This window comes from Brienomyrus brachyistius, unplaced genomic scaffold, assembly GCF_023856365.1.
Source record: "Brienomyrus brachyistius isolate T26 unplaced genomic scaffold, BBRACH_0.4 scaffold66, whole genome shotgun sequence".
NCBI classification, from domain to species: domain Eukaryota; kingdom Metazoa; phylum Chordata; class Actinopteri; order Osteoglossiformes; family Mormyridae; genus Brienomyrus; species Brienomyrus brachyistius.
Genome location: NW_026042341.1, coordinates 173,460 through 190,614, shown reverse-complemented (window position 1 = coordinate 190,614; position 17,155 = coordinate 173,460). Strand labels below are relative to the sequence as shown.

Below are 17,155 nucleotides of genomic sequence, written 5' to 3'. Positions count from 1 at the left end.
CCCAGGGCGTCCAATGCATCTCCCCGACAGCATAGACCTGAAAAAAGCAGAAGTTCACCTTGCTGGTGACAGCCTGCTTCATTATTGCATTAAGCTCACTAATGCAGGCAGATTCTGTCCCGGCTGTGTGTTAACATCTTTCTGTAACATCTTTTTGTTTCAATTAACTGCTTAATCTTCATCATTCGACTCTAAAAGAACCAAAGGTTTCACTGAAAAAAAAAACTATTATGATTATCATTAAAGGAGATGCCTGATTATTGCCAGGGTTGGTGCAAATACAGAACTGATGTTTTAGATGAAGAGCCTATAAAAGTTAGTTCATTCGATTGTAAAGCACAATGTTGTGAAAATGCATCAAAGCGCTTTACAGTATACCTGCCCAAAGCCCTCACTGATTAAGATGTGGCAGTGGAAAGAAAATACTCCTTAGCAGGAACAAACCTTTGGAGGAACCAGACTCAAAGGAGGGGCCCATTTTTCAGGAGCCAGCAGAGGAAGTCAAGATAAGCAAGATGGCCCAATTCACATTGCCCGGATTTTAAGATTTGACTCATCTTAAAGCCATCAACTCACTCAGCGATAAAGTTGCCAGTGATGACATCCAAAAACAGCACAAGGGACATACAATCAAAGCAGTTTGTCAAACGGTACTTCAATGACCCCAAAAAGGTTCCACGTTATTTCTTGAGATTACAATGATGAACAGTTCGTTCCTAAAAAGGCCCCACAGCTCACTCAAACACTCCAAAGGCTTTGGTGCTTGGCCAAACTTGCCAAATGAGCAGCTAATTGTCAGCAGATGTGTGCCTGTGGGGAAGTGCAAAACTGGGATTTTTCAGAAGATGGCTGCTGTCTTCTCTCTGATACCCTCTAGTGGTCATCTCCATGCTTTACATAGGATGTAACAGTTGATTTAACAAAAACAAAGGGAATACTGTACATGAGATTGTATGCATGGCTTTTGTTGTGGGATCAACAACAAGAAATACACTAGTGACTAACAATGACATAAAATTTTTGACACCATTAGACTTTTAATGAACCATAACCAGAGAGAGATGGTTTTGTAGCCTTTCCCAGCACAAGGAGCATCAACAGTTCTGTTTCTGAGGTCCTCTGAAATGTCCTTTGTCCGCAGCATGATCCGATTGTAATGAGGTGGAGCTGGAGGGTGCGATCTGGTTGGGGCATGGTAATTTCATTAACCTGGCTGCAACAATTAAGCAATCAGCACGCGTATATAGGACCCGGTTGTGGTTGCGTGTGTGACTGATTTGCAAGCGTGACGTGACTCTCCGTGCGCTAGTATCTCCTTTTCCGGAAGTTGTGGCTATATCCAACGCTGCAGGTAGGGCATCAGTGGACGGGGTCGTTTGCTTGCCGTATGGGTGGTTGTAATGTGCTTTTGGTATCTTTCTTACAGTTGCAAGGGCGTAGTAAATCTAGCAGCTTGCGGTTGCTTCCGCTTTTAAGGCTTTCCAACTTTTACCGCGTGTAATCTGCCAGGTATGTCTCGTCTCCTTTTACCAACGTTTGGGTAGTAGGGGCATACCTAATACTGTGTTTGTATTTGTAGTGGATCGCGACTTGGAGTGTCCCGGACCGATGTGAGCCAGACCATCAACGGGATACTAAGTCACTACAATTGCTGCTGTTTTGCCCGGATGTTTTATGTTTTGTTTCATGTTTTAATTGGTTTTAAGTATTTATGTGTTTTATTTATTGGGGGGTGTCGTTGGGAAGGTGTGGTGCTGGGCGGTGAGGATCCGTGTCGGGCGATACCGCGCTGCGTGGTCGCGTTGCGTTCTTTTAGCCCACCCCTTGGGTGGATGTACGGCGGGACCCCTTAGAGTGTTGTCTGACTGTACGCCTCCCATTCCCCTCCCGATAACAGCTGCCTGGTTTGGGTTTCCTCTTTTGTCGTATGATTGGAGTGTTTTAACCATGATTTGATGTGTATTATTTGTGCTGTGGTTTTTGTTTAGTAATTTGCTGTTTGGTTTATTGGTGTTTTTATTTTGAGTGTTAATAGCCAGCAGCCTAATAAAGGGAGTGTTTATGGTCTTCGCGTCTCCCCTATGGTGATCACGAATCTGTGTCCTTTTATATTGGAGTGGGTTTTGAACTCCGGTATTCTAATTCTCTGGGTGAAATTCCCAGAGTGGCGTAGTCGGCTTGTCCATTTCCGTATTCCCTCGCTACTTCCTCCCTCAGTAACGCCACACACTGATACTGCACAAATGTGTTTGAAGATGAAGCCCTTGACAGTCTTACCTTTTGTTCCTGCACTTTTGTTAACCAACCACAGCTGCCTTGTGTTTACTCCTCTGTTAGTCATGTATATTAGCGTCTCTCCGTCCTGTGCTCCCTGCTCACTCATTGTTCTCTGTCTGTGTGTGAGATCTTGCCTTTTCCATGCAAATAAACACCCCTGCAGCACCCTGATACACCCTGCATGCGGCTCGTCCTTCTCCCACTGCCTACGTGCCATCCACAGGTACTTTCTTTGACAAAAATTATATAATTGATTTTTGCCTCCATACCGTATAATAAAAATCTTTTTATAAATGGCAATATGATATTATCTGGAGCCTTGATTTGTTGTTGAGACAATGGTACGTTTTTAAACATGGTACATTCAGACACTTGTATGGTAATAATTTTATTATGCATAACATTACACAGCCCAAAATATGAAACAGAACATTGCTTATATTTTTAACACCATATTTCACTTTGAAAATATACTGAATAACTACCACAATGAGATAAACATTTCATTAGACTTCTGGACTGTTCCTGCATAAGTGTCTGAATACAGTGTTTGTATTCACAGAAAAAACAGGTAAATCAGTAAATATCCAGAGACTTGAAAGTGATAAAAAATAAAATCCATAAAAAATGCTAATTAATTAAGAGCTGATAGAAAAATCCTTTTATTTTACAAGTTTGTTGTAATAACTTATCAGGGTTCCCATACACAAAATCATGGAAAAAACATGGAAACTGAGAACATTCAATTTACTATTCTTCTGTAAAACAATATAACTGTCTCTGAGAAATATTCGCACCATCAGGTGACCAGCCAGGCGGCTAAGTAGTGATAAATGTGTTCAGAAAACAGAAGCACTCTGACTTGTTGAAGCCTCAGAAACATTATAATAATCTGAAAAATGAAGAGCATTGGATGTGTCAAATTACACAGATTAAATTTCAAATGGGGCACCATCATAATAAATAAGCTGTTTGCTAGAAACCACTCAAACTGTATGATTTTCTTTTATTAGACACTAGTGTAAACTGGACATAAAAAGGGATATCCTCCATATCATTATCATACAGACACAAAGCATCCCAATCAGTATTTGGAGTTAATCACAGTAACATTATTACATAGATTATTGAAATGTAGCAATTTAACTTACTCCTTCCCCTTCGTCTAATGACGCCAAAAGAGGATGAAGATGGACCAGCACTTGTGCTCTGTTAGACAGAACATAGCAAACATAATTTATCTTATTGCTGATACTTGAAATTGTAAATTTCGTCACATTTACTTATGGTAATCCAATTTCTAAATCAAACATAATAGAGCGCTTGATTTTTTTCTGAGTATATCTCCTCTAGCTATATGAAGTTAGTTGAGTATTAATACAAAAAGGTCATTTTGCATGTCTAAGAAACACTTAAAATGGGAAAAGTGACCATTACACTGGAAATGCAATTATGGCATTACCTTTGTTCCGGTTGACAGCGAAGGCAAAAATGAACATCTTCCAGCGATTGCTGATCGAATCTGTCCATAAAGAAAAGGCTCATGTATACATGCCAATGTACAGTAAAACTCAAATTTCTAATAATATTCCAAATACAGAAATATAAGCACTTACTTTGCTGTCTATAAGTGTCCCGAACACTAAAATGAAGCAGCCCTTAAAATAAATTAAAAAAATAATTGTTAGTATTTACAGGATGCATATGTCAGGTTTGCCACGGATGCTGGGAAGCGGGTGATCACTCGGGCAGGCAGACGGGCAGAAAGCAGGCAGACATGCCGAATACGGGGAATTACGAGGGGATTATTAAGGGTACGGGGACCAGCAAACATCAGACATTGACTAACATCAATGACAGACCAGGAACCAGGGCAAGACGCAGACTGCAATACATAAGACGGAGCAAAATAACTAGACACAGCCGGGTACGATCAGGGAAGCACACGTGGATAATCAGGGGGCGTGGCACACACGAGGATCGTAAGAGCTGGGCATGACAGCATATGAAAGGAAGATTGTCACGATATACGTCGGCGGTAGAGGCGCACGGGTAAGGTGATGAGCGGAGAGGCAAGCAAGCAGGCAGACTTAGGGCAAACGGGGATTTATTGGAAGGACGAGGACTTGGGAACATGGCACGCCGACTAACATCAATGACAGACAACGCTAACAGGTAAGACCAGGACTTAAAACCAGACAAGACTAATCAAAGTAAGCAGATACAGCAGGGTACAATCAAGGAAATACACGTGGGAAGGCAGGGGGCGTGGCACACACGAGGAGCGGACGAGCCGGGCATGACAGAGCCCCCCCCCAAAGGCGCGCTGCACCGGGCGCGCCCAGGAGGAGGCGACGAACGGGACGAGGGGACCAAGACCTGAAAAACAAAACCCAAAACCAAGAACAAAAGACCGGGAACTAAACAGAGAGACAGAACAGGCACAAAGACAGGACCAGGGACAAAACCTGACAGAGGACGGGGAACACGGACCGACAGAGAAAGAGAGGGGACACAGAAGGAACAGGCGAGACACAAGGGCCAGGAGTGAACGGAGGGCACAGAGGAGGACGGGCAGCAAAGACAGGAGGAACAGAGCCGGAGGGAGCAAAGAGAGGCGGGACAAAGGCGGAAGGAGGAGAGAGGACCGAAGGGACAAAGGGAGGAGCGAAGGGAGACAAGGAGGGGGAACAGAGGGGAGCCCGAGGGAGCCCCAGCGGGCGACGGGAGGCAGCCGGAGGGGCCGCAGGCGGCCGGGAGGCCGGAGCCGGAGGGGACCCCGGAGGGGCCGAGGAGACAGGGCGAGGGACCCGCGGAGGGGCCAGGGAGGGAGCAGGAGGGAGCACCGGGGAAGGGGACGAGGGAGTAGGAAGGGGCCAGGGCGAAGGCCCGGAGGAGGGGGGAGCCGCAGCAGGCGGCGACGTCCGGGAAAGGGCCGGAGGTAAGGGCCCCGCAGGCGACCGAGGAGCCGCCGTCGGAGAACCCCCAGGCGACCGACCAGGACCCGGAGAGGGGAGCGAGGCAGGGCGACGAGGCACCGGAGAGGGACCCGCAGGCGACAGCCGACCCGGAGGGCCAGGACCCGCAGGCGGCAACCGAGCCCCAGCGCAGGCGAGGCAGGGCGAGCCAGGGGGCAGGGCGGGCGGGACCCCAGCCCTGCGTCTGTGTCCCCTCCCTTTACGGGACACAGACATGACCCCAGGTCGGGGTCGAGTTCGCCGGGGCGAGGGAGAAACTGTCACAGGGGGAGAAGGGACAGGAGCGCGGTCAGGAGCTGCAGGTTGCTGCAGTGGGGGCGCCGGCCCGGGAGCTGCAGGTGGCTGCAGTGGGGGCGCCGGCCCGGGAGCTGCAGGTGGCTGCAGTGGGGGCGCCTGGACAGGAACAGGAGCGCGGTCAGGAACAGGAGCGCGGTCAGGAACAGGAGCTGGCTGCAGTGGGGGCGCCTGCCCGGGAGCTGCAGCAGGCGGCTGCAGAGGGGGTGCCTCTGCAGGAACTGGAGCGCGGTCAGGAACTGGAGCGCGGTCAGGAACTGGAGCGCGGTCAGGAACTGGAGCACGGTCAGGAACTGGAGCGCGGTCAGGAACTGGAGCTGGCTGCAGTGGGGGCGCCTGCCCGGGAGCTGCAGCAGGCGGCTGCAGAGGGGGCGCCTCTGCAGGAACTGGAGCGCGGTCAGGAACAGGAGGTGGCTGCAGTGGGGGCGCCGGCCCGGGAGCTGCAGGTTGCTGCAGTGGGGGCGCCTGCCCGGGAGCTGCAGGTTGCTGCAGTGGGGGCGCCTGCCCGGGAGCTGCAGGTTGCTGCAGTGGGGGCACCTGCCCGGGAGCTGCAGGTTGCTGCAGTGGGGGCGCCTGCCCGGGAGCTGCAGCAGGCAGCGAAGGCGGCAGCGGCGAAGGCGGCTGCGCAGGCGGCGGTAGCGGCGAAGGCGGCAATGGCGGCTGCACGGGAGCGGGGTCCGCCGGCAATGGCGGCTGCACGGGAGCGGGGTCCGCCGGCAATGGCGGCTGCACGGGAGCGGGGTCCGCCGGCAATGGCGGCTGCACGGGAGCGGGGTCCGCCGGCGGCAGGAGCGGAGGGAGCTCCTCGGGTCCGGCCGTTGCAGCGAGCAGCGGAGGGAGGTCCTCTGTACCGGCGATCGCCGGTTTCTTTCTCCCTCGCTGGCGCCTAGCGGTGGCGGGAGGCGGCGCGACGTCCGTAAAAACGGACGGCGGAAGAAAGGCCTCCGGCTCCGGGTATGGGTAGAGGAAGGGCTCCTCGTCCTCGTCCTCACTGGAGAACCAGTACTTCCACACGGGATCGGGGTCGCGTGTGGTCAGCCTCCGGGCTGGAGGTAGGGCGGGTACTTCCCTCTCGTCCCCTGTCGGGAGCCAAAGCCTGGAGAGCGAGCAGGCGCCGAGACGGATCGTCTCCTGCGGGACTCTCCTCCTCCCTCTCCGCTTCTTTTTGGGGTCCGTCATTCTGTCACGGGTCGAGGTGAGCGATCGCGAGCAGAGCGGCGATCGTGCGGGAAAGGAGCAGGCAGGCAAGCGGGATACGGGAAAACGGGGTTTTAATCGGGGAAACTGGAAGGACGAGGACTTGGGAACATGGCACGCCGACTAACATCAATGACAGACAACGCTAACAGGTAAGACCAGGACTTAAAACCAGACAAGACTAATCAAAGTAAGCAGATACAGCAGGGTACAATCAAGGAAATACACGTGGGAAGGCAGGGGGCGTGGCACACACGAGGAGCGGACGAGCCGGGCATGACAAAGATGGATTTATATTAATATTTTAGTTAATGACCACTATATTTTTAATTAAAAATAATGTTCCATTCATTAAAACATTTAAGCTTAAGTATGTTCTGGTATTCTGATAACATAATAATATCACTATAACTCCAGTATTGCTTATTTTTGCAGATTTTTGGAAAGTTCACATCATTTAAATTCAAATTTAATGTCAGAAAATAATAATAGTAAGTATTAAATAATTAATACTTCCACATACCTGAAAGGCATTGAAGAGTGTAAATACAATCTGGATTCCAAGATTTGCGGGTGCCACCATGGTCCCTATGCCAAGTCCCCAGGTGATGCCAAAGATGGGAGTCAAAACAGCGACACACCTTGCGATGACCACCAGAGCATTCTTCTCCTCAGACTGACGGTTCTCACCAACACCCCTCATCAGTACTTTAACCAGAATCACAATTAGAATGAGCAGGTTCAGAACTACAATGATCAAGGCTGGAATCACAAATGCCAGGAGGGCTTTAGTCTGGTACCAGTTCAACCAACATACGCCATCTTGCCCGTAATAGCCATTTTTGGGGGCAGTGACTGCAATGGTGATTATGGCAATGATGAGTGGAGCCCCGTAGCCCACCGTGAAGGAAATGGCCATCATAGTGCGCTTTGACATGTGGGAGAAAACCATCATGGTACGGTAGAAGAGGAAGAGGGCCGAGATCAGCATCCAGAAGAACAAGGCAAGATAAAAGAAGTGAATGAAGAAGGTTGCAGTACTGCATGCATTCTTCGGTGTGTTCTGGCCTGACACAGCCGCTCCAATGATGAACCATATGTCAGCAATCAGCAGAGACAGAGCAATGTTCACTATAGTGACGTGTCGCATGTGTGCTGTGCTGTTGTTAGTGACAATGTTCCACACAGATGCTTCAATTATAAGGCATAAGACCAGGCATGCCATTGATATACTGACTCCAATGTATGTGATATAATTCAAAAGAGCCTCAATGGATTCAGGTACGAAAGGTGACATTAATATCGAAAAGGAAGTCAGGTGGTTACAGGAACAGGTGACACTGTCATTCGTTTCAGATTGCAGTTGACATCCAGTTGAGTCCCAGCCTCCGGAGCCATTAAAAACTTTGAAGTTCCAAAACACACACTGGTTGTTTCCCTTTGTTTTGTTTGTTTTATCGAATGTCAGTGAAACATTATTAATGGTTTCGGTTACGTAGGCTAACATGACAACTCCATTGATAGAGTTGTTCGTACTGTTTCCAGTGGTCCTTGCAGGTAAGACAAACTCAAGAGTTGTAAAGACGATTGTTGTGATACTCGTGTTGCTGGGAAGACCTTGACTTGGAATGAATATCTTAGATGAATTCATAGATTCATTGAAAGGGCCTGTTAATGTGGTTTTGATTAGCTCAATGTTTGCTGTACTTATTGTAAAGGAATTGCTTGATAGACTGTGTGTAATATTTTCTATTGACTCCAGTAAAATAGAGCTTGTGCTTTGGGATCTGTTGTTACTGTTCAGTCCTGCCCACGATTGCTGAGTTTGGGGTGACACCAAAACTGATACGGTTTCCAAAACATTCTACAAAAAAAAAGAAAGAAAAAACAATATATGGGTAAAATGTAATAATTATATTAAACAGTATACTTGATTTTAGGGTTTAGAGTATACTTCTTTCTTCCTGGATTTTTTTTCTTGGTCTGAAGTTCAGATATTATAGCTGATATCAGACCTTGAAATCCTATTTCTATTAAATAGACATAATTTCCTTTACGCAACAGAGCATATTTATAAGTAGCATGGTGCTAATTGTTAAATTGAAAATGTGTGGTCATTACAAACCAAATAACTAACACAGTCTAAATCTTACATCCCAATATGAGCCCCCCACCCCCCAAAAAAACATTGGCATTTCAACATACTTGCATTGAAGTTTTGCTTATATTTTGTGAAACACTTGCAACTATGCCAAGTATGTTCACAATAGAGGAAATGGTGGCCGATGACTGTGTTATGTCTGATTTAAAATTGGTAGTAGTTGTCTTGAGGTCATTCACAAATGATGATACACTAGCTGAATTCAGACTCTGCGGACAGGTAAACAAGAATTAAAAATGAACAGAAGATTTTTAGACAAATGATCATAGCAAAATACCAAGTACCAGTGCTTAGGAATACTCAATAATTTCCAATTAATTGAGTGTGTAGAAATAGTATGATTTGTAGAAAACAACACAGACTCACACATTTTTGTAACTCAGTCTTGTTGATAACTCAATTTGTTGGTAAAGACGACATTTTAATGTTTCCATAATTTGAACTTGGAATTTTAAATGACTATAATATTTTAACTGATAATAGATAACAGAAAATTCAGTAGTCTAAAAATATAGCAATTAGTTTCTTTAGACTGAATTTTAGAAAAAAAATGATTCCCTATAAATAGTTTTCTTGAAATAATGTAAATAATGTAAGCTTAACCTATATGAAATGACACAGTGGCTGAGTGGATAGTACTGTACTGCTACTTCACATCTACAGGGCTGGGAAATCAAATCACACCGACACCCTGTGTGTGTGTGTGTGTGTGTGTGTGTGTGTGTGTGTGTGTGTGTGTGTGTGTGTGAGTCTGCATGTCCTCCTTATCACTGTATAATCATGTATGATGTGTGGAAACATACTGCAATTCTTCAGAATGACACAATGTATATATGATTAATGTACTGTATCACCTTATACTGGGTAAGCAGTGTGATAACAGGTGGGTGGATGGATGGTTAGTATTCAAAAGGTGCTACCTGAGAAAACAATGATAGTGTCACTATTGGGCTGAAGACACAGTTGTCCTCCTGAAGGTTCCACTTCCCATTTGCACAAACTGCAGTCCTGTTGCCCGTAAAATTGGCTGGGCAAAGCACAGTAGCTATATTTCCATTCATACCAGCACCGTATGTTATGTCATTACAGTCAGGCGCTAGAATAAATACATGTGAAGATGGATTAGGGCTTTAAGATGCTTGAAGTTAGGTTAGTGTTTTAAGATTAGAGCTCAAAATTGAAAAGCAAAGGCATGTTTCCACTGGGATTACATGATAAGTACTTTTCAGAAATGCTGCTAACGGACAAAATGCATTGCATTGTGCATTTATAACAAAGGGAATAAAAATTCATTTTGAATAGGGTTGAATGCTGAATAAGGCTACCTGTTTTTAAACATTTGTTAACATCGTACCTCCACTGAAAAACATTAGCGTTACATCATCTGTCAATGTTTGAGTTGTAGATCCTTTCCTGACCATCACTTGGCATGTGAGTTGCTTTGTATCGCACTGCTTTGGTACTGGGTATGCAACACTGACACACAGCATGTTTGTAATGGTCTGTACTGTGAAATGAAAAACATCAAATGTACAATATTCAACTGCAATATTAAACATCTCCAACATTCAAACAAATACTTTTCTCACATCTACATTAATTTTTAAACTTTCTGTGTGACACATTGTCATTTTTACATTTACATTATTAAAGTTAATTTGTTACTGTTTAAAAGGATAATCTAATTGAAAATTAACTATACAGACCAGCTTTACATGCAGAGTACACAGACATTAAATCAATTTAATCATCCTTTAAATAAAATTATGCATACACTAATGTAAAATAATATTAATGGCCATGTAAATTACATATTCAATTACATATCAAGCAATGTATAGGAACTTGCCAAATGACAATGAAACAATTAGATATTTATTTTAATTAATGAAAATTACCAGAGGGTATTTCGACAGAACCGTCCATCCATGTCGCTGTAACATTGTTAATCAGGTAGTATGTAACACAGCAGGTCAGTGGGATATTTTCATTCGCTCCACATGGAACATTAGTTGCTAACATGTTCAGCTGAATAATGGGAGGAATGACATCTGTCACTGAAATGGATTCGTTGTGGGTGAATGTGAAGATTGACTGAGTCATTGTGAACATGTATATTCCTAGATTATAAAGAGAAAAACAACAGCAAGAAACATGGATATTATTCACGGTGGATAACAGATAAAAGTATTACCATGTATCTTAGCCAGGGAGCTCATTTATAAAGTTCAGCTTTTCACATTCCTGAATGCCAGCGGTCCAAAACAGCTTTTTATTTCATAATGCTTCTTTACATAATAATTGTGCGCTCTGATGAACAATTTTGAACATAACTTACACAGCAAAAAAAACAGATGATCTGCAACACCATTGACTTCTAGCTAAATGTCAGAAAATTGCACTAAATGTTGAAAAAGTGGCAAGTACAAAAATGTTTGATACCTTTACAAACGGCGCCCCATACTGAAAGACATTTTCAAACATGTACATATGTACTGTGCTGACAGTAAGAAAATGCATGTCTACATGTTTTTTTTTAAACAGGAATGTTTACCATGTTTAGTGGATGAAAAATGCCATGTGGAGACGTATAGAGGGGAAAATCCCATGTGAAGGCGTATTCTATCCCGCAGAGTATACCCTGACAGCGTTTCATAGGGTGAGAGGTTTGGCCTGACAGAGCCTCTTTCCTGCATTTGCTCTGCTACGCATCCAACTACTGACTTCCCTTACATCCTCCACAGCCTCCCAGGACTTTTCAAACTACTTCCTATATCTGCTTGGCTGAGTAATGGATCTCAAAAGATTAGCAAATCACAGGCTCAGTCCCATTGCCCTCAAAGTGATCGACAGAGTGCTCTGGCATCAGGAAATAAAAAGCTGGTTCATAGAACTGTCATTCAGAAACACATCAATGTGAAAAGCCTAACTTTATTGTGAAATATATCTAATTAAAATCACAACATTATTGCTAAATACAATTTAACAATTATACATAGAAGACACATATTATTATGAAATGTAGTACCTTTTACTGAATTACGTAAAAATAAAACAACATTAAATTATAGAAATATTAGCTAATTTATTTATAAAGATATATATTTAAATATTTCATTTTCAGTATAACAGCGTTCCATACATTACATCCCATTACTAATGTTATAAAAATGATTAGTCTTGCTAAATACCTTTGTTAACAAAAATCCAAAATAACCTACATCTTCAGAGATGACCGATAATTATATTTGTAATATTTGGGTAAAGCTGAGTATTAAGGATGAAACGTGACATAATTGTAAATAAAAAAATTCTATTGAAAAATACATTTAATTTCCTATTCCAAAGATTTATAGAAAAAAAAAAAAGATATTTTTATTATTCCAACGACTTTTTTTTTGTGATTTTTATTCCAATTTGTTCCACATCTGTATGTAAATGAGTTGGGCAGCCTTAAGCCTTTTTCTAAAGCACCAAGGGGGACTTGATTTCTGCTCCATTACTTTTTAACATGTTCAATCCACATGGACAGTACACATATTGACATAGTTTTGGCACAAATGGAGCCCCATATATTTGAACGGGATAGAAATCTCACGACTTAGAAAGTCATACAGTACGAACTTAGCATTACTAACATGTCAGCTAACATTTCTTCTCATCCAAGCAAGGCCAAGGTCATGGAGTGCAGATCAGCTAAGTCTGCCTGGCCAGTAAGTGCTTTAGAAAAAGGGATAGGGTTAGGGTTAGGGTCAGGGTCAGGGTCAGGGTCAGGGCTGCCCAACTCATTTACAAAGAGATGAATAAAAAAATTAAATTTGGAAAAAAATGGAATAAAAAAACAAAAAAAAATCTTTAGAATAAAAAGCAATTAAACATTAATTTTGGGAATATAATAAATAAATACATGTATTTTTCGATAAATCTTTGGAATAAAAACAATTTTTCTTTCCTATAAATCTTTGAAATGAAAAAATATACACATATCATTATCTTTTGATTGATTTATTTACGATTATGTCACGTTTTGTCCTCCATAGCTAAATGCATGCAATCTGGAAAATGGACTATTTGATATTTCACAGCAACATAAAAGTAAATGCAAAGTTTTGGCAGACAGAGTATATCGGGTTAGTCACCACTTAATACCAATACTATTGCTACTCTTTATTATGCATTAATACTCACTGATGACTGACTTATTTTAACCTAAAAATAATAAGTTGGTAATCTGCTCACCGTTGTCACCACCGCCCATGTCCTGAACAGTCAGTGTGGGAGGTGAATTGGTGATTGAATACTTTGCATTGTTTGACACCGGCAGACCATTCACAGACCATGACCCAGTTCCCATTTGCATAGTTGCTGGAACCACACAAGTCAGCTGCAAAGTGGTACCAGGATATATAATATCATAGTTCTTTATAAAAGGCTGAGTTCCTTAAAGAAATAAGGAGGGGAGAAGCTGTTAGCATGCAGTCATACAGTAACAATCAGATCTGCTAGTGCTTTGCACAAAACCCCCAGCATCCAGCATCCCTGGAGCAGTTGGGGTCAATGGTCTAGCTCAAAGGGTCGAGAGTGATATGGTTACTCTGTTGGACATGGGATCCAAACCAACAACCATCTGGACACAAGCATTGATCTGCTATAAGTAAAATATTAGTGCACTGCTTCTCAGTCCATTTTTTTGTTCCCTCTCAGTTCCTAACACACCTATACTGTACCAGGTACTTTGTGTTCTTGATTGGCTGGGAACTGGAAGGGAGCAAAAATGTGGACTTTCCGGGCCTCCCCAAGGACTCGGTTGGGAAACATTGACATACTGTACTTTATTCTAGAGCCCTGCACAAGTCTGAAATGTCAACTCGAACCCAGTCCAGGGCTATGGTATGCCTGTCTGATCCCGAGCCAGAACATGGAATTTCTCAGCCTGAGCCCTAAAACCTAAATCAGGAATGAGAAACTTCAGTCTGCAGTCGGGACATGAAATTTATTAACAGCTATGATGGGGCCAGTCAGACTGTGGTATTGGCTCAGCAAACACAAGCAAAATAAAATTGTACTGCAACTATTTTAATTGTATTTATTTTTTAATGTAATGTACAGTCAAACCTTGGGTTGCGAGTGACTTGGTTTGCAAATGTTTTGACAGATGATACCTCATCCCACAGCTGTTTCCCCTCGAAAAGTTTAGGTGGAACAATGGTGATCCGGTAAATTATGTGCTTGCATCCTACCTTGAATAACTCCACTGAAGGAACTTGCGTCAACATTGTAACCCTGGGCCTGAAGAGCCATTGCAACCTTACTGTTCAGTGTGACAATTGCAGTGGAATTCACACTGTTTGTCTGCAGTACAAAGTCTGTAATCACACTGCCACTCCTGAAAAAACAAAACACAGGAATATCATTTAAACTGCAGAAATAATGAGTAATAATGTACTCTGATTTATGCCTGTTTAATGTATGTTATTTTTATTAAATCCCCTACTGCTATATTTGAAGTAATAGTATTAATATTGAAAATATTACTATTACCACTACACTCCAAAAACAGCAAAAACAAGCAGAATACTTAAATATACTGTGTTTAAAGTAGAAAATTTACCTGAAGCCAAGGACATTGACCGCAACAAAACCATTTAAATTTAGGTAAGTTTGTCTGAGCTGGGCAAAAGAACAAACTTCGTGTTAATCAAAATGCATAATTAGGAAACTGCTTTTTGCCTCTTAAAGCAGTAAATCGATATGTACTATCCTGATAGCATGTTATTCTTCAGTTTTAAATTACATTAAAATTATATTTAAGTTAATGTGTGTTCTGTATTTAATATACATGAATGCTGGAAGTATTTTAAGAACATATACTTACAGTTTGTTCTATTGCTGATTTAAATGTTTTGAACATTGAGCTTGATGAATCAGCCAAATTCTGGTCAAAGGTGAGTAGAATTTTAAATGACATCGCCAGAGTAAATGCTTTAAAAATATGAAAGACAAACGGTAATTCATTAAGAACATTTTTAAATCAGGAAATACTTTTGCATAATCACCTACCACTATGAAATAGGGGCAAATTAAATATTGGGGGTACATGTCCCCCTGTCGCTCATGATTCCTATATCCCTGCATTAAGTTTAACCTAGCGGTAAAACCTGAAAGATTACAAAGAAGTAGGTTCTCCTTAAACTTGCCAAAGAGGGACTTGCTGACTGGGACAGGGATTCCCCCAAAGATTGCAGATAACCTGTATCATTTGCTGCCATAGCAAAACTTGCCAAAAACCAAGAGTCTCATGGGTAAAACAGAGATGAGTACGCAAAGAACATCTCAACAAAGCTGTTGTTCATTCAATGCGTTTTTTCCAAAATGTTGTTTATTTGTCACATTGAACAGTTAAACATGTGCTACATGCAATGAAATGTAACCCTGAATCACTCCTAAGTCTACAGTGGTTTAAATAAAAACAGATAAAATTACATTAAGCTAAAATTAACATGAAAACGTAAAAAGAATAATGGTACATACCAGGATTTGAACTTGTGGTGGAGGATGAAACTCCAGAGGGAAGGAAGAAAAATAATATCAAGTGATGTTCCTTGTTTTACAATATACATAGACAAAAAGGATAACTGTATGATTAGCGAGGAGATAATTCTAGGTAGTTCTGGAGGGAACAGAAGAAGCCTAAATAGTAGCTGCCTGCATCTGTTTCAATCATGCATTTTAGTAGGTCACCCATAGAACTGGCCAGTCCCACTGGAGCTTTTATTTACTTATATACTTATACTTATATACAGTACACTATTTAGCAAATCTGGCCCAAAATGTACTGATTCAGATGATCTGGGAATCAAGCACAGGATGTGATGAAGACTGATACATATCAACTATTGTCTTAGGGCTGCTGGTTATCACAGGAGCTACAAAAGACAGAAAGGACAACTGGATGATTAGCTAATAGGAAATTCTAGGTAGTTCAATGGTTACGGAGGGATGAGAGAAATTCTGGTTAGCGATGAACATTGTTAGACGTTACCTACAAAAAAAATGTTTTACATTCAGGAGTATTTTTGGGAGGACAACATATGTAATAAAAAAATTATGCTGACACTGAGGCTTTTAATTCAATGACTAAGAAATTATATGACAAATGTGAAATAATTGATGAGACCGGGTTGTTTATATACAGAGATGTTGGAGAAACTACAGAAGGAAGGGAAAAAAATCTAATTCTGCAGCCCTGCTCATTCATGGAGCGTTAATATAATGAAACAGACTGATAAGGGAATGAATCAGAGACCATGAGTTTACCTTGGGAGAAGATACACAAACCAGGGAGAAGTAAGTGTTATTTAACGGGTCAGAAAATGACACAACACAGGCGGATATTTCAGGCTGTACCCATTCCTGCAAATAAAAGTAAAATGCTGCTTCTCTGAAAAAGTTCTTTAATTCTGCATGCACACTATTTGAGAAGATTTAGCAATGGTTTGGCCTAACGCAAACCCTCTTTTGACATTTAGATGACAAACAAAATGCTAAAACTTTCAGAATTTACTAAAGCTGCGCAGTTAAAATTTAGTAGTGGAAAGGTGTTGACAGGCTAAATTTGTGCATAGGCATTTGTGAGAGTTCTCATGCAAAGCGCAAAATATGGGGGAAGAATAAATGAATCACGCAACATGACTTTTGCGGTAGGCGATTTACTGTAAATTACGCAATTATTAAATGCCAAAAAAGCTTACTTTCATTTCAATTGGTAGAATGGAAGTATCATTATTTCAATGAACTGCGTGCGTCTGTGTTCATAGGTTTGTGCATTCATAGTAGATCTCCCATAGAACTGGCAAATTCAGTTGGCTTATTTTTTTAATTGCGTTCTCAGGCTAATAAATTTAATTTAATAAATCAGGCCCTAAATGTACTGATTCAGATGATCAATCAATCAATCATAGAATCTGCTAAAGACTGATACATACCAGTTGTTGTCGTCGTTTTTGTAGTGGTGGTGATTCTCACAAAACCTACAGAAGACAGAAGGGACAAATGGATGATTAGCTAAGAGGAAATTCTAGGTAGTTCAATGGTTGAGAAGGGAAGAGAGAAATTCAGGTTAACATTTAACAAGTCAGAAAATGATACAAACACAAGGGGATATTTCAGGGTGCAGCCATTGCTGCAAATAAAACTACATTGCTGCTTATCTGAAAAAGTTCTTGAATTCTGCATGCACACTTTTTGA

General features: G+C 42.2%; 1 protein-coding gene and 1 long non-coding RNA gene across 2 annotated transcripts in view; one reads left to right on the top strand and one right to left on the bottom strand.

Moving 5' to 3' along the window:
* Nucleotides 1-17,155, bottom strand: part of LOC125725385 (adhesion G protein-coupled receptor F5-like) — a 51,928-nt gene that overhangs the window by 27,760 nt on the left and 7,013 nt on the right. The window contains exons 10-19 of the mRNA XM_049002263.1: nt 16,893-16,937; nt 15,439-15,468; nt 14,783-14,889; nt 14,519-14,577; nt 14,148-14,293; nt 13,147-13,347; nt 10,806-11,027; nt 10,262-10,414; nt 9,828-10,003; nt 8,952-9,116 (exon numbers count right to left, since the gene is read on the bottom strand). Coding sequence (XP_048858220.1) covers nt 8,952-9,116; nt 9,828-10,003; nt 10,262-10,414; nt 10,806-11,027; nt 13,147-13,347; nt 14,148-14,293; nt 14,519-14,577; nt 14,783-14,889; nt 15,439-15,468; nt 16,893-16,937 — 1,304 coding nt within the window. The remainder of the gene's footprint in view (nt 1-8,951; nt 9,117-9,827; nt 10,004-10,261; nt 10,415-10,805; nt 11,028-13,146; nt 13,348-14,147; nt 14,294-14,518; nt 14,578-14,782; nt 14,890-15,438; nt 15,469-16,892; nt 16,938-17,155) is intronic.
* Nucleotides 1,157-2,577, top strand: LOC125725394 (uncharacterized). The gene is made up of 2 exons (XR_007387465.1): nt 1,157-1,509; nt 1,580-2,577. It is a non-coding gene; the product is annotated as an uncharacterized LOC125725394 (long non-coding RNA).